The 22,014-nt window shown below is 39.0% G+C and overlaps 1 protein-coding gene across 1 annotated transcript; it reads left to right on the plus strand.

Annotated features, from left to right (window-relative positions):
• Positions 1-1,279: 1,279 nt before the first annotated feature.
• On the plus strand, positions 1,280-17,876 carry egf (epidermal growth factor). The gene is made up of 23 exons (XM_063876479.1): positions 1,280-1,590; positions 3,926-4,125; positions 4,297-4,475; positions 4,686-4,913; positions 5,007-5,203; positions 5,330-5,443; positions 5,538-5,660; positions 7,485-7,604; positions 8,312-8,437; positions 8,594-8,730; positions 9,440-9,588; positions 9,790-9,894; positions 10,096-10,319; positions 10,668-10,835; positions 11,008-11,157; positions 11,307-11,465; positions 11,562-11,678; positions 12,228-12,350; positions 12,628-12,793; positions 13,360-13,524; positions 15,009-15,114; positions 15,539-15,635; positions 15,750-17,876. The coding sequence occupies exons 1-23, from the start codon at positions 1,464-1,466 to the stop codon at positions 15,905-15,907; spliced, it is 3,438 nt and encodes a 1,145-aa protein (XP_063732549.1). The 5' UTR covers positions 1,280-1,463; the 3' UTR covers positions 15,908-17,876.
• The last annotated feature ends 4,138 nt before the right edge of the window (positions 17,877-22,014 follow it).

Below are 22,014 nucleotides of genomic sequence, written 5' to 3' on the forward strand. Positions count from 1 at the left end.
TTTTTAGGACATTATTACTGACTGAAATCAAAAAGAAAATGGACTGGTCTGACATGTGAGCTGAACAACCTCGTAAATATCTGACCAATGGTAGAGTCTACAAAACATCTGGGCAAGCATGGCATAAGGAACTAAACCGATTTGTACAATAATATAGTAGGCAGGAGAATAAACGTCCTTACGACTAAAGATGTGGCATCATGACATTACTTAAATCAAGAGTTACGTATTCTAAAATGTTTAGGCTTTCCATCTGCAATTAAGGATTGGAACAATTCATTGTATAAAAGCACAGACTTTAGGTGGCATTTAATACGGCAGAGTCACTTAGACATCGCTGTTTCCTAGTAACGGATGGTACCTAAAGGGTCAAACCCATGTGTGATTGGTATTCAGCACAGTGGTCACATGATGGGAAATGATAGACACTAACATGTGCATTGTTATCTGCCCGGGGCTGACATCGTGGGAAAAGGTCAGTGCCCTTCAGACGGCCAACATTAGTCTGGAGACAAGGCTCCTACCTCTCTAAAAGGTTACTGGTGACAATGTTGCTGACAATATCCTACTCATGGAGAGTATGAATAGAGGTAGTAGTTCCTGCAGTCTGTTAGTTGTTCTCCTGGATAAAATGAGGACAAACTATTTAATGATTATTTCCTCTCCTCCTACATTCTCTATAAATTACTCATTCTACCGATTCACCCTGGGAGCCAGAGGAACTTAAACAGCAGGAAATAGAGACATGGCCTTGTGTTTTGTCTCTTAAACTGTAAAGTGAAGAGTAAAAAAACAATCATACTGTAAGAAAATCTTCATACATAAATGGGGGTGTTGTTTAAAAAATGATGGGTACATTTTTTTCCACAACAAACATTTCATTTGTATTTCACGGTTGTGTTCAGCCTTATATGCCATGTTGTTCTCGTCTCTCTCCTACACAAAAACTCAGTCGTTCCAGACAGACGCATCAATCCACATTCAGAAAGGACACGGCTCAGGGGGGTGGGGTGAAGGGAAGATGTTGTTATTAAGTGGGACCTTTCTTCAGCCCTGCCTCATTTCTTGAATATTCCACATTCTGCTTGAGACACTGAGTGCAGCCTAAAGAAGATCTTCCTCCAATGCTGGACTAGCATGTGCAAAATTTACCACGGGGGTGTCAGGAATTTCAATCTTTGCTTCCAAAACAGACTGGCAGCTTTGGGGCCGAAGCGGGGAGTGAGCAGTATCCCACACCCTCTTCATACTCTATGTTTTCCGTGGGGTTTTACTCGGTTTTTAGCGCAACGTATTTTGGTATGTAAAGCTCTCTCTTTAGGTTGAAGTCTCGGACAAGGATGACAACAGTCCATAAACAAATGTTGCTTACCTTTGGGGAATTCTTGTGTGCCACGGCTAATACTGGAAATGAGAAAAAGTGAACAAGTGCAGCTACCAAGGCAGGGACGGAGTGCAGGATTATGTTGGCTGCAACGATCACAGCAGCGCTGATCTATGTTCTGGTGCAACGCTCTGGAGCCTTGGCCCTCGGTACAGCATGCTGGGACGAACGGCTTTCACGAGCGGGGAGAAACAACAGCTGTGTGGGTGAGTTTGTTTGACATCTCTCCTGTCTAGACTGACGCTCCCTAATCATGGTATTGATATAAGATGTTGAAACCACTGAATACTCTGCTGTATATGAGTTGTTGTTTTCTTCCTTAGACCATGTCTGTCAGGCACTGAATTGAAAGAAAATAGATGATAGATTGTATGATGATATTATCAAAAATTAAAGTGATGATGCTTAATATATGGCTAAACATTTGTATTTTTGATGTACAATCCTAAATCAAAACAGTGCTTGTTCATGGTTTATGTTGAGAGTCTTCTGTCACAATTGTAAGTGGATAAGTAGAGCTTAAAGTTTATGTCGGGATATCTACATTTAGAAAACCTAATTTCCATGTTTGTCTTATTTTAACATACACTTTTGCTTCAGTGGTACAACAAATATATTATTTGCTTGGTTGGTAGATAGCACATTTAGCACAGATGTTCTCTTTTCTGACCTATGTAGATATACACCATAATAGACCTAAAAATACAAACTACTATAACGACAATTGCTATGACTACTATTCACTCATGGGCTAGTGATCAGCGATAAAAAGAAGAAGCTGCAATCAAGTGAAATGAAAAGAAAAGAAAGAAGAAAAAAATAAAAGCAGAACAACAGGAGGTGAAAGTCAGTCACTCTACAGAATGTGAATTTAGGTAAGCAGACAAAACAATGCACTGTAGCAAAGGTACAGTTTGCTGGTCTGTCCTCGAGTATGTGTTTCTCAATCTGAGCCCCGGTTGTTTGTGGGATGCCACAAGGACATCAGTTAAAGTGTTCAGAGGCTGATCGCTGGTGTCCAGCCATATTGGCAGAGTTTAGCTTTTTATCTCAGAAAAAGATCAATTATAAGGTTTTAAACTGAATTGTAGTAATGTGAAACTCTCCATTCCCTTTGAAATTTCCCGTCACCTTTCAGGGTCTTACACACAGATGGCAAAGGTCATGGTCAGCTACAGCACTTCTCCCTTTGTAGGAGTTTGTCATGAATTACTTGGACAAAATTGGTAAATTGGTATACCTACTACGATCGTATAAATGCCAGATAATTATCATATTTCCCATCACATTTCTGTTAATATACCTTTATGGGTTTGACAATTTATCTACAGCTGATATACTCAAGCAATTGCAGCTCTGATCATTGGCAAACCCAAGACATTAGCTTAGAATCTTAAATGGCTAAAATGTTAAATGGGAAATCAATGCCCATGTTGGGTCTCTAGCTGTGCATTAGGAGCAGGTATGACTCTTCAGACTCTGCTTTATTGAAAAAAGGAAGATGTTGTTATAAAAGCACCTGTTATTCCAACAGCATCCAATGAACTGAGCTTAATAGGTCAAGAATCACGCTGACCACCATGTGAACTTGTCAATAATGATTCATCAGGACGCCTCCTAGCAACAGCGACCATCTTAAGGATCTCAGGCCAGACATTTCTTTATATTATATGGCTGGTGTTTCTCATTGTTTTCCTCATTCCACAGAGTTAAGAGAAGTAGTCATGGTTGCACATAGCAGGGCTATAAGCAGAATTGATCAGCCCATCTTCTATATATAATCATCCAGGCAGCAAACGCAGATTTTGTTTAACATCATGACCGAGTTTGTCCAAGTTTAGAGAAAGAGAAAAACTATTTTGTGTGTGTGAGTGAGAAAATATTGCAAGAGTGATTTGTTGCTCAGGAATCAGGTTTTATCCAGAAGCAGTTGAGCCCGCCTTGAACTAATTTGACAAATGTCCCTGCAAGTGCAGAGTGAAACGACGAGGCAAAAAGACACTATTGAAATGTAAAATGATGGGGTTACCTACCTGTCCCTGGGATTAATTTAGTTAAAGTTACAGAGCCAAGGACAGAGTACTTCACATGCAATAACCTGCACCTATTCAAATGTGAAAATATGCTGTTGTAAAGTGCTCAAAAATGTGTGGTTTAAAAAAGAGGATATTTTACTACAGCAACTTATTCAATCAGTTTAATAATATCAGTTATTTTTGAGGCAAAATGCTAAAAAAGAATAAACTTCCATTTATTTTTCTTAAATAAGAGTTGTTTGTTTTCCTTGTAATAGGACAGTAAATCTAACACAAGTTGAGTTATTCTGATCTTATCAAATCCTGATAAAAAATAAAGCTGAAATAGGGTTGATTATAGCTTGTAGCATGGTAGCTCATCACTAGAACCTTTAGGTAAAAACCTAGCACGGATCACTAAAGCGTGCCGAAATTACAACGTTTTGACCTCATTTGCTGTGTGATTTAAGACCCTAAAAGAATGGACATTTTACAATTCATGATGCCATGTTTGTTTTTCTGAAAGCCTCACAGCCTTTCCTGATATTCAGCCATGGGAAAGCTATTCACCGGATGGACCTCGATGGGAAGAACCAAAGGAGGCTTCTGGCTGGGGTGGGAAGCCCGATCCTGCTCGACTTTCATTTTAGAGAGGAGAGAATTTACTGGGCTGACAAACACAGTGGGGTCATTTACAAAGCACCAGCGGGAGGAGCACACAGACAGGTGAATATGTAGCTAATACTACTAATATCACAACAGCTGGCACATATAGATCCAGTCACTTCTATGAAATGTATTCAAAATAATTGCATGTGATGAAATCTTCTACGTTTTTTAGATTGGACAGTTATGTTTTGGTCTGGCGTTCGACTAATTACAACATTTGTTTTTCAGAAACTTTCTTCTGACAAACATATCTCCGGCCTCGCAGTTGATTGGATTTGGAACAGAGTATATTGGACAAGTGAAGAAAAGGGAAAAATCAAGACAATGGATATAAATGGGAAAAATGAAAGGACTCTTTTAAGACACTTGACCCAACCAAGTAACATAAACGTTGACCCTACTAACAGGTATACCATTACGTTTCACTTATTCTGTCATATGTGTGTGTTCGGTGTCTTACAATTCATTAAACATTACTAAATAAAACAATGAGGCAAACATATTATGTAGCTGCTGATTTGGGGGCTTTTCTATTAGTATTCATATGTAGAAAATCTAATAGCCGTTACTATTTTGTAACAAAACAACTTTCTCAGTTAAAAACTAATATTTTGCAGGTTTGTTTTTTGGCTGTCTGGAGGGATGACTCCGAGTATCCAGCGGTGTGACGTGACAGGACAGATGAAAACTACAATTATAAAGATAGCAGAAAAACTGGAAGCACTCTCCATTGACCGAGAGGACAAAAGACTGTTCTGGGTTCAGTTTGGTCTGCAAGGAGAAAGTGCAATTGCCTCTTGTGATTACGACGGGAATGTACTGCACATCATAAATCAGCCTCTTAGGTGAGCATAGTGAATTTCCAGTAACTATTCATCATTTTGTTTTTGTTGGCAAACTGGGATACAACACTTATATTATTTGCCTCTTTGGTTCAGGTCTCAGTCCATGGGGATATCAGTATTTCTGGAGCACTTGTACTACACTGATGCTGCTACTCGGCTTGTAAAACAAGTAAATAAGTACACTGGTCGGGGGCTACTGAAAATAAAACACACCGCAAAACCCCCAGGTGCTGTCAAGGTGGTACACCCCCTAAACCAGCCAATGACAGATTCCCAATCATCGTTCCCAGGTTCCTGCTCAACTCTGACACTAAAATGACTCTGTAGCATCTTTACATTGAATTACTTGTATCAAAACTTAATGTAAATCTGTGTCAAATCATGTTGTTTTAGTAATGTATTTCCCTTTCAAACAGGTTGTGATGAGCAGAGTGGAAACTGCATGAACGTTTGTTCCAGTCTAGCAGAGAAAGGGACCTGCCAGTGCAGTGAAGGCTTTGCTCTGAATAAGCAGGGCACTCATTGTGAAGGTAGGTGCCATAAAACCAAGAAAATAAAGTAGTAGTAGTTTGGAAATAAGGCAGGTCACAGCAATGATTAATTATTTATTTGTGTGTGCCATAGACCTGAATGAATGTGCCCATTGGAACCACGGCTGCTCTCTTGGTTGTGAAAATATCCCAGGCTCCTATTTCTGTACCTGCCCTAAAGGATATGCTCTCCTACCGGACAGGAAGACATGTGGAGGTACAGGGGAAACATATGTTTTATTATTAGAAGGTTAACTAATTTCTATCCTATCGCATGTATTCTACCTTCTATAAAGACTTTATTTTGATTCCATAGTGGTATTGTTTGTCGTATGAACTACTCGTGAATTTATGGCACACAGAAAACCAGTTAATAGTCAGCCAGGTGAAGTCATTTAGCATAAGGTGTAATAATGGATTCATACGTTCACTGGTGACAAGATAAAGACTTCAATGATGTGGTATTCAATAATACAATGAGAATTTGTTATCCTTATTGTGAAACTATATCGAGTTCACTGTAAAGGACTGTCAAACATAAAGAAAAACAATGGACCAAGTTTTGAATTTTACAAATTTCAGCATTTCTAAAACATTCTGATGCTAGTTGTGCAGAATCCATGAGTATACAATGTTGTGACACTTGCTCTTTGTTTTGGTCAGCATAATGAAAGCAGCTCTGGTTCACATTAGACCCTCTTCTTTTTGTGTTTGTGTGAAAGGTGCATTTGTCCCCCAGACACTCCTTTGACCCTAGAGAGCCAATAAAAAGGCAGGGTCATGAGCTAGACGAGACATATGTGAGCTGTCAATTGTGTGTTACTTGGGTCAAAACACTGACACTTTTTGTCACTAAAGGTCTAGTTGAGCTGAGACTGAGGGTCTGGTGAATGGAAACAGAGATATTGCATTAAAGATAGTATAATAATTGTTCAACTGTTTTTCTAGATTAAACCAATAAATATGTTTGCTGTGCTCATTTTTAAACGAAACAGCCAATTACCTGCTTAAAAGTAGTATACTTACATATTAAATTAGGTCTATCTGTCTGAACAGATTCCTCAGAACAGAAATATGCATTGCAATAATTTTTGTTGTTCTGTCTTTTATTCCTGATACGGTAAGGTTTACACGGAGATTGACTTCACAACCTCGTTAAACACATTATGGCAGCATCCTAATCTCTTTTTAGTTAACAGCTATGAAGCCAAGAGAACAAGGAAGGTTCACAAAGAGATTAGATGATGACGACGTGACAACAGTACCTGGTCAGCAGCTTTGATGTCAAAGCAGTCTCACAGACATCTTTAACCAAGGTCTAGGAAAGAACACACATGGAGCCAAATGGCAGGCGAGACAACAGAGCTGACAACAGAGATTACATACTAATTACAAAGCCGGGGAGCTTCCTCTTATTTGTTTTATTTACTTTAAGTGACAGAATAGATTATGAGCAAATATACCGGAAGAACACCTTTGGGTATATAACAATGATAAAATAATAATAGACACAAATGTATTTCTATATCTTCTTAGTTAATTTGTGTTATTTCATCCACCAACAAATGCCAGCATCAGTTAGATGACACATTTTTGACAATCCAAAAGACAATTTAAATAGGTGCAAAAAAGCTGGGACAAAAAGTTTGCCCATTACTACTAATGAGAAGTTACCAGTCACAAACGCACCAAAAGACAAAGTACATTTTCAAATGTAATGTATTTGTGCCTCTGTATAACCATACTCTCTGAGCTAACATCACATCACACTTCACTGGGTTGGCTTTCACTTCTTATCACACTTTCACCTGTTTTGATACCATAAAGTCTGTCCTCATGAAGGAATTTCACCAATCATTGAACATTCTTTAAACCTGAAACCGCCATTTGATCTGTTTAATACAACCCTGAATGAATGGTTGTATTAAAGGACATTATTTGACTTTAATTTTACATGAATTACTCAGCCTTAATTCACTATATTATTGTTTAAATGGAAAATAAACGTGTTTCAAGATATACATCCTCTTTCCACAATCAGAGATCATCCCATGCAACGGCAATATCACGTGTGGCCATGGATGCCTGACAACAGACGAGGGGGTTGTGTGTGTGTGTCCAGAGGGATCTTCCCTGCAGGAGGATGGACAAGCCTGTACTGGTAAGGACGACATCACCGTTGAACCTAAAACTGAAAATATACCCCTCAGAACTCTATGCAATGACCCATTTTCCATAATTAGGGAAATTATTTTAGATTTAGCGTTTAAGGGCTCACAAATATACACCAGTGTAGAAGCTATACGCTATGCTATTTCTAGCGAATGTCAGATAAAAATTATTGAAGGTAAGAGTTAGATCATCAAAGCGGTCAAAAGGAGGTCAGATGGATCCAAAGTCAGGCACAGCAGCGCAGTAACCAGGAGACTGCTCAACACATGATGATGAAATTGATGGAATACATTTAGAATAAGACATCATTTACGAAGAGTCGTGTTTTAATACATGATTTAAATTGCCAGCCTAAAGTTATTTTGTCAGCATAAATAGATAATCAATAACCCAATATTTTCTAAAATGATACAGACGGACAGCTCCCTAGTTTCTACTGTATTAATCCTGAACTGAACAAGAATTAAAATCAAAGCCTCAGTTTTACCGCCCCATGAAAAAAGCACGTCAAATCAGGGAAAGCACGTTCCCTACGCCACAGACAAATGTTGGTGTATTCGCAGCAATATGATAAAATATGTGACGTAGGATTAAATCAATATGCTGTATGACTCATGTTAGAAAATGGGGCCTCTGTGTGAGGAACACAAAGCTTATCTGTGCGAGGATGCGTAACACAGTTTGTCGGCGTTGCAGGCTGCTTGTCTGCAGACAGAGGGGGGTGCAGTCAGCTCTGCACTCCTGTCACTCCTGCAAGGTGGGAGTGTGGATGTCTGCCGGGCTACCAGCTCCACCAAGATGGCAAGCGTTGCATCGCCACTGGTGAGTCACACTATGGCAGAGCAGTCAGCTGAGGCGGATTATCCCACACAGATGAACACTGTGTCTGTGTAATCCTGCAGGGTGTATTCTACGGGGAATCATTCATGAACACATCGTATTTTACATTAAGTTCAAAATTAAAATTGTATCCTTCAGGTCCACCACCTTATCTACTGGTTGCCAATCTGGTGGATGTTCGACAAATTGACCCTGATGGCACCAGAGATCAAACCGTTGTGGAAGAGCCCCGAGGAGCTATCATAGCTGTGGACTATGACCCTGTCCAGGAAAATGTGAGATGAAAACTCCTGTGATTTTTTTCAAAAGAAGCAACAGTAGAAGAGTTCTTAATATCTGAACATATAGGTGTCAATCCCAGTCCTCTGGAGGCAGATTCAGACTTTGTTGCAGACATCTAGTGCCACCTGGTGGACAGAGGAGTCCTTTGATGTCTAATCAGTTTCACCAATGTTAAATAAAACACGATATTTCTAATTTATTGAATAGTTGCCTACAGAACATGCTTCTTACTGCCCACATATTTCATATAATAACTGTATTTACTTATATATCTTTGTATATAATATATAATAATATAATAATATATATATATATATATATATATATATATTATACACATCTGCCATACATATCTGTTTATAGTACACATATCTATATATTATACATATCTGCCATATACATCTGCTATACATAATATATGCATCTGTCCATACCTCCTCATTCAACAGTGTAAAGTGTTTAAATACTTTCAATGTATTCCACATATGTATATATTTCACATCCTCAAATCTGTATTGTTGATATTGTAAATATTCTTCTCTCTTTTTTACTATTTTATTTATCTTTTGCACCATGTATGTTGAGTTGTTGGAGGAGCACGCGACATAAGATTTTCATTGCCAACATATACGCTGTATCTGCTGTGCATATGACCAATAAAACCTTGAAACCTTGAAACCTGAAACCTTGTTTGCATTGCAGGTGTACTTTGCTAGTACAAGCCAGAAGACAATTGAGAGTGTTAACTTGAACAGTGGGTCGAGAGACATTCTTGTCTCTGATGGTTTGGACTCTCCAGAAGGACTGGCGATCGACTGGATCCACCGCAGGATGTACTGGACAGATACAAGGTGTGTGGTGTTTGCAGAGATAAATGTTCCTTGTCATCAGTTGTTCATTTTTACTTACAAATAAAACAGATTATTTTATGTTACATGTTCATTTTTTGTGTTGTTTAAGTATATCTAAGTAAAAGTCATGTGGCTGAAATAGTGTGTGGTTGTTTATGGTTTTAGTTTGGTTTAACACTTCTGTATATTTTCGTCCCCCAGCCAGTCAACTATTGACTGCAGTACCTTGGTTGGACTGAACAGAGAAACCATTGTAAGCAAAGGCCTCGAAAAACCAAGAGGAATCGCAGTTCATCCTTTGGCAAAGTGAGTATTTGTATGATAGTTTCAGAAAAGAAAAGTACAGAACAACCGCAACTCACTTTCATTCAGTGCTGCTTATCAATGTCAGAGTTAAATCTGACATTGATAAGCAGCAGTGAATATATCATGAAACACCTACAAGATGTTCGGTGGGATTAACAAATCTGCTATGACTAATGTCCAATTCTCTTTTTCATTTTTGAGGAAGTTGTTCTGGACAGATATAGGGGCTGTTCCTGTCGTGGAAAGTGTGTCTTTGAAAGGGAAACACCGTGCCGTCATAGCTAGCACCAACCTTGTGTCACCAAGCGGCCTGACCATCGATTTCACGGAGGATCGACTGTTCTGGTGCGACCAGAGGACGGGCCTGGTGGAGACGGCTGCTCTGGACGGTTCAGATCGACAAATCCTGGTAGAGAACCAAGTAGGTGAGGCTTGTGTGACACATACACACACATATACTGCATATTATGCTGCTGTCTAGTATGCCTTGCAAAAGAGATTCTGAATCGCAAGGGAAATAATTATAGTAAAATAAGGGCAACAAGGTGCAGCTTAACCTGAAAAACTGAACTTATAATTTACTAAAGGGGCTACAGAAAGGGATACAAATGTATGTCCACTTGTTATTAATTCAAGTCATGTGCCTACTTAACGGTTATTTCCTTGAAACACAATTAAAATGTCTTGAAATTGCTCTTTAACCTTTGATAATGTGAAAAAAGAGATACAACAGTTCTCACCTTGGGTCTTTACCTCTCTTCTGATTCCTGCAGGCCGACCTTTTGACCTTGCCGTATTCGAGGACAGGTTGTGGATATCCGATCGGGAGCACCAGCAGCTGAGGAGCGTTCACAAGCGCACTGGGAGAAAACTGCAACGTATCCATGGCAACATGGTCCAACCAGGATCCATCGTGGTGGTTCATCCCCTTGCTAAACCAGGTACAGAGAGACAGCAGATTTATTTGTTAAGAAACACTAAATGTAGCAAATCCTGAATGTTCATCGTAGATCATTTCTAAATTAGGCTGTAAAACATTTCAAATAAATGATGATGAGTGAAATTGTATAAAAGATTGAGCCTCATATTGTCAATGTGCCTCCTCTTCTTCAGGGGCAGATGTTTGCCTTCACTTGAATGGAGGTTGTGCCCAGGTGTGTAAAAGCAAACTGGGATTGGCTCACTGCTCCTGTCTGTCACGCTACATCCGATCAGCTGACGGAAAAAGCTGCCTGCCTGCCGATGCATCGAATGGAACAGCAGGTGATTTGTTTCAAGCAATCTTACTTCAGACACTTGTATTTAAGATAAGCCTTTATTGAGCTCCACAAAATCTAGGTGTCTGTGTTTATAATGTATGAGCTCTGAGGCAAAACTAAATAGTGAACGCTTATTTCACTTTCATTGTGTAGAATCTGGAGACAGCGAGTCCACCGATCTAACGTCTCTCAAAAACAAAACCTTCAACGATGAGAGCACCCCCCTGACCCCGGAGCTGACAGCGGAGAAAGTCGAGGATGATCTAGACTCTAAAGACGATCCAACTCGCTTTACAGACAAGATGGTTTCCGGTAACAGCACAGCAGTGAAACTTTTTCATAGTTCTTCCCACTCAAGATCTTACTCTGACTTGATGTTCTGCTTCCATGTGTTCCCTTCTCCGTCAGACCAGCATGAGTGTTACTCACTTCGCTGTGATGTTAATGCACAGTGCCTGCCGAGCGCTGGCAGCCCGACCTGTCTGTGTCTAGAAGGTTTCACAGGTGATGGACAGTTCTGTGCTGGTGAGTGTGTCTGTTCCTGTTCTGCGAATGAGCCTCGGAAAGAAGTTACACATCCTGAGGAAGCTTATTGGATTACATTTGATACAGAGTCACTTATCTCACTTACAGAAGCACTGGTTTAAAATGTACATTTGGTGTAGGTGCCAGTAGGCACAAAGGGCAGTGAGACAGCACTGGAAGCTAAGTAGGAATTCATTTGAGATATAAAAAACGTTCAGAAGCAGAGCTGCTCTGGAAGCAAAGATAATCACAATATTTTATATACACAGGAGCGAAAGCCAGAATGCACGTCTCAAAAGTGGAGCTCTTCAAATAATTCATAATATTTATTGGTTAAATTCTTAAAATAATCTGTATGTAGCAGATACAGGTCATGTGCCAACTCATGTGATGGATAAAACAAGCCCATCCGCCTCATGTATCAGAGAAGTGCAGGCCTAGTTATAGAGAAATGTTCCATTATCATCTTTTTTTGTTTGACCATAACACTTATAAATTATTGTTAATATGAATTAATAATGATGTGCCTCTCTTTTCCTTTTGTTTTAGATATTGATGAATGCAAACAGGAAACGTACACGTGTGACAATAATGCAGAATGCCAAAATGCCATGGGAAATTATCTGTGCAAGTGCCAGGCTGGATACTATGGCAATGGGAAGACATGTCAAGGTGGGTCTCAATGATTTACTGCAGACAAGTTTTAATACAATATTAGATCCTCAGGTGAAGGTATGAAAACAGTGGAGGTTTGTATCCAGTATGACACTAGCACATCTATCATTACTGGGCTGTAATATAATCCCTTTTATCATACATGTGTTATTATGTTGACACAAGTCACCTCAAAAGGAGGACTAGAACAGACTATGATTACAGTTATAAAGAGGGGAAACAGTGCCATAGTGTATAGTTGTCTAATCTCATTATTTCCCTAAATCCTCTAAAGAGTTGGAAACCACAACGCCATGGCCGATGACCGGGAGTCCAGCTGATGTCACCACCCGGCACCACAACAGCAACTCAGTAGAGGGTTGCCCCTCCTCCCATGAGTCCTACTGTCTGTACCAGGGGGTCTGTGTCTACTTCCCTGAAATGGAGTCCTACGCTTGCAAGTAAATAACCTCTCTTTACCCCTCAGTATGACCCCTGACAAGCTTAACAGCTTACTGACATCTTGTCTGTGTCAACAATGCTGGCTTTCCTTAACTGAAATCCTTTGATCATCTTCTGCAGTGGATGAGTTCTAGTTTAAGGTTTTCTTTATACTTCAAGAGTTTAACAATAATAGGTTGCACTCTTAAATATCATGGTCATATTCAACTGATTTCTTCAAGTATTTTTCTTTTCAAACAGCATCATACGCACGCATAGAAATTCACTTTTTGCAGGCATCTTATTTCTGATGACATTTACTTCACATGACAACCAGTAGGTGTCACTGTTGTTTCATGATTACAGCCACTGCCCCAACACAAAGTGGCTATAGCACAGAGTATTCTATATTTTACTTTTTCATATTGAAGCACATTTTTTTTAAACTAAATGTATTGAACATTTAGGTTTTTGCATTGCGTTATACTTATCGTGTCATACTGTATGTACGGGACCCATTAAGTTAACTTGACAATAGTCTTTGAAAACAGACTACATCATCATGCTGTCTTTTCTCCTGTCGCAGTTGTGCATCGGGCTATATGGGGGAGCGTTGTCAGTTCAGTGACCTGGAGTGGTGGGAGCTCCAGCAGGCCGAGGAGGAGAAGAGGAGAAACGTAGTCATCGCGGCCTGCATGGTGCTCCTCGTGTCCCTGCTCTCCATCGTTGCCTGCATCACCTACTGCTACGGGTGAGAGGGGGCGGGGAAGGAGGAGAGAACACGTTAAAACAGTCAGGGTGAAAGCGGGGAGAGAAGAAAAAGCATGAAAATGGCATAATAAAGGACAAGGTTGGAAGCAGAACAAGACAGGGCAAAAACATCAAAGGAAAATGGGACACAAATAATTAAGTCAAAGGAAGAGAAAGACGGCAACAAAAAACACAGTAGAAGTGACAATGGCTGGTAAAAAGGAAGAGGAGAGGCTGTTGAGCTGCCGAAGAAATGATTGGAAAACAAGAATATTAATTTTCCTTCACAGGGAAATATTCATAGTATGTGAAACATTCAAATTAACAAGCGTGAAATATTGTTCCTGCTCAAATGTTCTACAATCAGCCTTTATGGATATTTTAACCATTTTCTCTTGACTATACTCCAGATTCCTTAAGTGGTTATCCCAAAGGAAAGTATGGTGCAAAGAAAATAGCAAAATAATGTCCCAAAATGAATTGTAATTGTGTTATTTAAACAGTAAATGAGGGAGTCCTGCTATGGTGCAGATATTTAGTTATTTCCACGGTAAAGGTTAAAAATATAAAGAATCTGGACGTATTTAATGTTAGAAGCTTTGCCATATTATTGGAAACTAGCAGGGTTGTGTTTTTCTGGACACTGGGAGCAGCACAGACAGGGAGGAGCTGCTCCAGCGATGAATGAGCTGACAGCATTTAGAGATGTCTATCAAACCCAGGATGGCATGAGCCGTGTAATGCAGGAGTCTCAGTCTGACAGCAGGGGGTCAGATGTGGAACGAATGGCAGCATGCAACCCTGCTTAGCTGAGATGGGAGCATACGTAAACTACACACTGCCACCCCTCCTCCTTTTATTTCCACCTGAGCTGTCTCTAAGTAGCTGATTTGTTTTATGGTTGTTTCGCTGGCTTATGGACAAGGCCGTTGGCATTCTCCGCTCTTTTGACTCACAAAGCACCCCCCTCCTCCCCTTCACGTACTACATCCCAACGTTTGCACTCTTGGTTCCCCTGTGGAAGTGGCACGCTTTCAATTACATGCTTGGTTTAGCTTGTTCTACAGCAATTACACATAAAAATAGGTAATTTCTCAGCTACAGAATGGAGCCGCTGAGGTATGACCCCAGAGGAAACGCTACATGGCCGCCAATAGCTCTTCTTCAAATTGCCTTCTGCACTTGACTGCAAGTGTGCATGCAGAGGAAACTAAACCGGCAAACTCGAAAACTGTGCAACACACACAAACAAGTAATGTATCATACAGTACACACAGTGATGAAAAATTAAAATCTCTTTTTAAGTTCAAACGAAATCCACTCAAGGCTTTAGACATATTTACTACAAAGTTGAATTCAAATACATCCTTGCCTTGATAACCATGTAAAGGCCATGCGAGTCTGTGAATATGCATGTAGACGTACGTGCGTGATTTTTCAATGAATCACAATATTGCATGTTTGCTTTTACTTTCTTCAACACAGAACTACAAAATTATTCCACAAACCTCAGCCCTCAGTGGATAATGTGAGTGAGACCAGCGTGACAGATGAGACTATGTCGGAGACCACCACCTCCAGTATGCCTCGGGTAAGACCCCTATCACGACAATGGTGCTAAATACATCTTCAAGTAAAGAAAGCCATCCTATGCAACATACATTAGTCAAAGTAGAGCCATCGTGGTCTTAATATAATATTTAAAAGTTCAATTTAAAGACAATAAAACCCGGGTATGTTAAATTGAACTGCACGCATACATATCAAAGAGCTAGAAGTCAGATTTTGACTTAAAACAACTACTGATTTTGAAGACAGCACAACCAATTGCAGATATAGTTATAAGAAGTTTATAAAAACTCATAAATGTTGACGAATACATTTTCACATAAGTAAATTCGGAACAAAAAAAATGTTTTCAAAGTAAAAATGTTCAATGCTATAAATTCGGTGGCTGATAAAATTCAAATCATCCTCTCTCTTATTTGCTTCCATATACCTGTATGAATCTGCAGTTCTACATGGTGGCAGAAAACGGCATGGTGGGAAAGATCATCCCTGTCATGGGCTGTCCCAGAAGAGCCGTCTGTCCATCCTGCTCTTCAGAAACAGGTACCTGAACCTAATGAAAACAAAAACATGGCATTAATCTTCGAGCACAATGATCTTATTCCTTTCGCTTGTTTGCAATTGAAAATCTAAACGATGATGGGTTTTTTTTGCCAGGTGACAACCCTGTGTCTGAAGGGTCGGGGACATTGTCCCAACACAACAGAGGGTACGAGTGTTCCATGGTGTCTGCTGTTGCCGTGGAGACCATGCACCCCACTGTCCATCACTCAAGTCCGTCACTGTCGAGCTCATACAGAGTGGTGCAGGGATGAAGAATTTTTGGAAGACGACCCAGAAGAGCTTCCTCTACGAAAGCCATGGGATTTTTCTATTGGATTATTGAAGAAAATAAGCTCGGTGAAAAAACAGTGTTTGTGATACGTCAGGATAATCTCAAGATATTACAGCTTAGTTTTCAATACAACCGCTATAAGTAAAACGCTAACGTTAGGCTATGAAGGAACTGCATCACGGTAGCATGGCTTCACGTCACCACGACTGGAGTTCGGATTGTGAAATTGTTTCATTTAGTTACTTCATTTTGTAAGCAACCGCCGTTTTTACAACACAGACTCACCAGTATGTTACCGAACAAATGTGAAAAACTCTTAAGCTTTGGGTAACCACAAAATATGCTAACCAAAAAACCCAAACACTGACTGCTAAAATGCTAACTAATTTCATGGTATGATGACTCATTCCTGCACCACCCGATCCCGTTACCTCTTTAAAGTTTAATTCCACACAAAAAGAAACTCACAAATGAAAGAAATGTCATGGAAGATGTTACTTGCTTAAATATCTGGTTTGCTACTCGAATTTCTTTCACATTTACATTGCCAGTTTATTAAAGCTATTGTAAAAACATTTAACTCGTAGCACTAACACGATTTATATTGCAAGATCTAGTGACCGCAGTGTGTTAGAGAAAAAACCCTAATAAGTCACACTGAAAAAAAGTTACGGAAGTTTGAAGAAAACTAGGTGTGTATTCTATAATGAGCCACTTTCTTAAATAAAGTATTGAAAAATGAAACCCTCTCTGCGTTAACATTTAGGTCGTACTCATAAAGTATCTGAAAATAGAGTCATGTAAAATAAACATGCATACTGTAGGTGTATTATTAAACAAGTTCCAAAGTAGATCAAAAGTATGTTATCACATTATAAATTGTTCAAATCTGGTTAGAATTCTGCCCCAAAAACACATCCATTGCTTACTTTTAAAAAGAAATCAAAGAATATTCAGCTTACTGCTAGTCTTCATTGTGTTTGTGTAGCATAATGCAAAGGCAATGTTGTCATCTAGCTCAAAAGCACAGTTTTCCCTAATGTAGTTTTCCATGTTTCTTTTCCACACAAGTTTGCTTTGCTCAGTATGGGATGGCCGACAAAAGAATTGTAGTGCAAGGTTTTATTCTGGACATTTTTTGATGCATTTCAGCTCCTACTGAATAATTGACGTAAGTTGCCATCTCTAAAAAGGGTCTCAAGTCTTCCATCAAAGAGTGTTTGTGCAGCCTTCTCAATAATGCAACATGTGATGATTCTGGCGTGAGGAAGTCAACACGTTTAATAATAAACTTTGAGCTACAATCAAAACTTAGCTTCCCCAGTAACAAAACACCCTTTTCAAATTGCTTGAGTAATACAATAATAACGGCTTGCTTCTGTTATAAAAAGGATGCATTTTGTTTTAGTGTTTGTAAATCCCCAATGTTTCCCCATGTGTTCTTGATTTCATGGATTCATTAAATGTAAGTAGTTTTCCTTTGAGGGAGATGTATTGTAAACTCCATGATTTGTTAGAAGCAGTTAAAAATGTTATGGCAAAGCGGAGTGAAATACGGTATATTTCTCATCTTGTCAATCCGATGTTGTGATGTTAAAAATACAAACACTATAAAGCTACCAGACCATATTTAGCTAAGCATGCCAGCATGCACATCAGAGCCTTAACTCAACGAAGCTAACACAACTAACCAGACACTGTGAGATTGTTAACCAATTGTATATTTTTTTATTTTTATACAAAAGATCTGTGTTAACGTGTCAGTCAGTTTCATTTTAGGAGAGTTTTTAAATCAAGAAGAGCAAAAATAATGTTGATATTAAATACACCCACCTTCCAGAGTGTTGATTCACACTGTATTCAATTCTATTCTTTCAGCCCGTGTACTATAACTGGAAATACCAAATTGCAAGATTATTCTTGCCTTTAAATCCGTCAATAAAACTATATTCACCAAAATGTGCTTTGTTAATAATCGCACACCTTGTTTGCATCAACTCAAGTTTACTGTTCACATAAAACCATTTGCTGTTCTTCTTATATCACACAGCTTCCATGGTGTAATACACTTTCTAATGATATTATTTTCTCCGTCTCAATTACACTTCACCACGCGCTTCTCAAAGCTCTTGCCCCGGCTCCACTGATGATGCTTTTCTATCCTCCACCAAATCTAACGCTCTAGTGATGTTGGTACCGGTGTGCAACCCTTCACTACCGCCACCCCATCTGTCGCTTTCTATTTCTATCTGAGACTCTGTCGGCGACTCGGCCTCAAGGCTGACTGAGGATTGTTAATAGAAGGACCCACGGCCTCTTTGTTTCGAGGCAATGGCGGAAAACAAAGCACTTTAACGCAAAAACCATCAGGGGCCACATCGATATTGATTTTCCTGGCAAGACACACTTATCTATATATTGGCCTCCATTAGGGGCTAACAGATAGGTTAGGGCACCACTCTAAAACAGCAGCAGCTCAGCCTTCAAGTCAAGATAAAATTGGGCCCGGTGTCAATTTATCTTGTATTACTCCTCAATTGGGGCAACAGGGGGCAATAGAGTCACATATGGTGTAAGTAACAGAGGCCTTAGAGGGACTCAGTGGTGTATCAATCTTCTTGTTTAAATGCTAGCATACACTCACACCATTAGGGACACCTAGATAAAATAGATGCATTCTAATACAAAGCTATAATAGAGGGGTGAGGCATTTAGCTCAACTCACAGATATACATTGGGAAAGAAAAATAAAGAAAAAGCAAACTCACTACATCCCTCTAAAATAAAAGTATGAAGTATATAGTTCCAACAAAAACTAAAACTAGTTTTAGCTAGGTACTCTAACTGATTTGCTACTTCTTTCAACCAGCAACTCATATTATATTTGACATTGACCATCACTTTTAGTAAAGAATGAAGGCCCTCTATCACAGAAGATAGCCTGCAGCTCCCACATGTAATACAAAGTTCCCACACCCCCTCATAATGCATGAATTAAACATGCATATATTAGGTTTGAGTGTTTGCTTCATACTTTAAATATCTAACAAAAGGGGTGTTGTGAGGGGTTGAATGTATCAATGGATTATCTGATTGAAAAACAGTAAGAAAAAGGCAATAAATAATAAAGATGAGAGGCATTTAAAGTTAGTTTATTGTGCGTTTGGGTAAACAAACTGATAAAGCAGAAGATTGGACAGGTGTTTTTCTAATCAAATAAACACACAGGTAACTACTACAGTAGTTTCAAACTGTCACTATTGGCTAATATATTCTTGCCAGATGGGGCAAGCTTTGCTTTATCGCTCACGCCTCCATCCCAGCCCGGAGGACAGCTGATGAGGGCTAAAGAAGGAATTAGCTACCCACTCAAAGGCTTTGCTCTGATCCTTCAGGTCAGTGTTTGCTCCCTCCAGCTCTTGAGCAGGGCAGAGTAACACTAGTTTGCAAGGATTTGGTTAGATTTAAAATCAAAATGGGAGGGGGTCTAATGCATGCAATGGACACTGGACACATGAGCCAGAATCTATGGATGAACCACAGAGCAGGAAAAGTCCCAAATATGGAAGCTCTCTCAGCTGTTTGTCTCCTGGGGAGAATCTGAGGTATCGTTTTGAGTTTAAAAGCATACAGTATACTTTCTCTCAAGTGACAGCTAATCCAAAGATAATGTATATCAATGATCTTTACCTTTACAACAACTTAGAAACATAGCTTTGAAAATGTTGACCCATTTCAAAATATCCAGAGGATAAAAAGCTGTATTTGAGCAATCAAATAAATAATAAAAACATCTGTTATAAAACATTAATAACACTTGCCAATGAGACAAGCCATAATCTGATGTGTTTGGACCTGTATAGAATTCCAAAAGAGAAGCAGACCTTATAACTGTCAGGTACCAATGTTTCAGAAATGGTGGTAAAACAAAGTTGCTCTTGCAGTTTACGTTCTCAATCTTACACAACAAAAAGTCAAATCATGCACATTTTAAAATGGGAAAATTGCAATTGGATTTCACCAGGAATGCTCACAGAAAAATAAATCGGTATGTCAGGGCCATTGTGTGCCAGCAGATGGTGATATTGCACAGTGAAAACCCCTTCAAATTCAACTTTCAGAAACTGGGACAGGAATATTTATATCATCAGTAGAAGTTGTAGTTCATGTTCCAATTGAATTGTTTAAAAATATTGCTTGGTCAGTAACTCATAGGAGGGGGGGGGAATCCTAGGACAACATCTGAAGATCCATGTTAAAGACAGGTGCCTTTAATGTGCAAGCAATTCTGACAGGACTGAACTGTTGAGAGTAGACTAATAAAACAGTGATGCGAGATGAATCACTTCACTTAAACAATGCACTTTTAGACTCTGCTGCACATCTAAGCATAATAAACTACTTCAGCCGTATACTGGATGGGATTACCAGGGCTTTAACCATTTTGGGACACAGCTCTATGGCCGTCTACAAATATAAATATATATTCATAATCTATTCTTATTTGTACTTAAGAGGATCAGGGCCATATGAGACTTTTTTTCTCAGAATTCAGACAAAAATAACTTCGGTATGATCTCAAAAGTAGTTTCACATGATGCCATAATCCTGTTCCGTACTTTTGTTTATTTAGACACATTAAATGTCACTTCCTAAACACGACATGACAAGAAAACTAAAAAAAACAAAGCCATTTTACTTTGAAACCATGATAATAGCCTTCATGAATGAGCCAACTGAGATGTAAATTGTGCAACGCTGCTACAAAACAAACTCAGAAATATGACAGACATGTGTCCTCAGTGTGTTGTTTTGTTCACATACATGACCATGTCATTTCAAAAGCCTCTAGTGAGTCAGACCCATAGAATTGAATTTGAGTTCACAGCAATGTGCTCACCAAGATCACTTTATGTACTTTAAACTGACTAGTTGACTGACCCTGAACAGAATGTAAAGCATCCAAGTGTTCCTATCCTTTGCACCGTGCACAACAACATTCACTACAGTAAAATGTGACAGTCTTGAAAGACAGGAGGTATGTGAACAGACGCCAATAAATGTACTCTGTGACAATAACACAGACATAAATCACACATTAGCTTTTTGCCAATAATATGCCTTTGTTTTTAAGCTTGATTATTTGTCTTACTTTGTCGAAAATCAGAGATCCTCTACCTGGAGAAAGGTTTCAAATAAAACATTTGTGAAGTTTTGAATGAATTTAACATCCAGGTAAATTGAATAGGTGGACAAATTCTTAGAATACCAATTCCAACTTTACTGTTCTACTACTAGAGTTAATAGTTTGGATAATGCCTCTGCAACACACACCTCTTACACACATTTTGAGCTGTCATCGCAGGAACAGCACAGGTGTATCCGATATCACTAAATAAAGCAGTCATTAGTGTCATTGGACACAGCTGTGCTATTTTTCTGACGAATTCAAGTGCTTTAAAAAATGTTTTTTTGATGCTGCTTGTTTAAAATGAGTGGCTTATATTGTTGCTTACATACATACATACATACATACATACATACATACATACATACATACATACATACATACATACATACATACATACATACATAATAAATGACATGTATATCATTTATTTTGATTAATTGGTTTAGTTGTTGAAATACTAGACAGAAATATTTGAGGTGGATTTGCCCCCTAAAATCATGCATGGCAGTAATTGAGAAGTTATAGCCAACGTATAGCATTGATTTTATGAGTTGTATGTTGTTAATGTGACATTGAGCTCACCTTATATTGTTGAAGTTTCACAACAAGAAAGTTCGTTCAGACGTCGGACCAGGCGCCACAGCTGTGACTAGCTACATTAGCATTAGCCACGTTTGTGACTTTATCATCCTCCATGACCAAACTGTGGCGAAAATATTATTTCCTATAAATCGACTATATCTAAAAATATGTGTTTGCAATGGCATAATATTCAATATGCTGCCACAGGTGGGACGTACTGCGGAAACCATCAGCTAAACCTGTTTCTTGAAGATGCACTAAATTCAACCTTAGAAATGCCTAGCAGGTCGTTGGACAACACTTACCGGTTTCAG

This window comes from Eleginops maclovinus, chromosome 23 (assembly GCF_036324505.1).
Source record: "Eleginops maclovinus isolate JMC-PN-2008 ecotype Puerto Natales chromosome 23, JC_Emac_rtc_rv5, whole genome shotgun sequence".
NCBI lineage: Eukaryota > Metazoa > Chordata > Actinopteri > Perciformes > Eleginopidae > Eleginops > Eleginops maclovinus.

Bases quoted from the DNA above. Each gene is read 5' to 3' on its own strand.
- egf (XM_063876479.1), top strand. From the start codon at position 1,464: ATGTTGGCTGCAACGATCACAGCAGCGCTGATCTATGTTCTGGTGCAA. The intron at 5,661-7,484 runs GTACAGGGGAAA...TTCCACAATCAG, and splicing joins GGACAGGAAGACATGTGGAG to AGATCATCCCATGCAACGGC. The intron at 15,636-15,749 runs GTACCTGAACCT...TTTTTTTGCCAG, and splicing joins ATCCTGCTCTTCAGAAACAG to GTGACAACCCTGTGTCTGAA.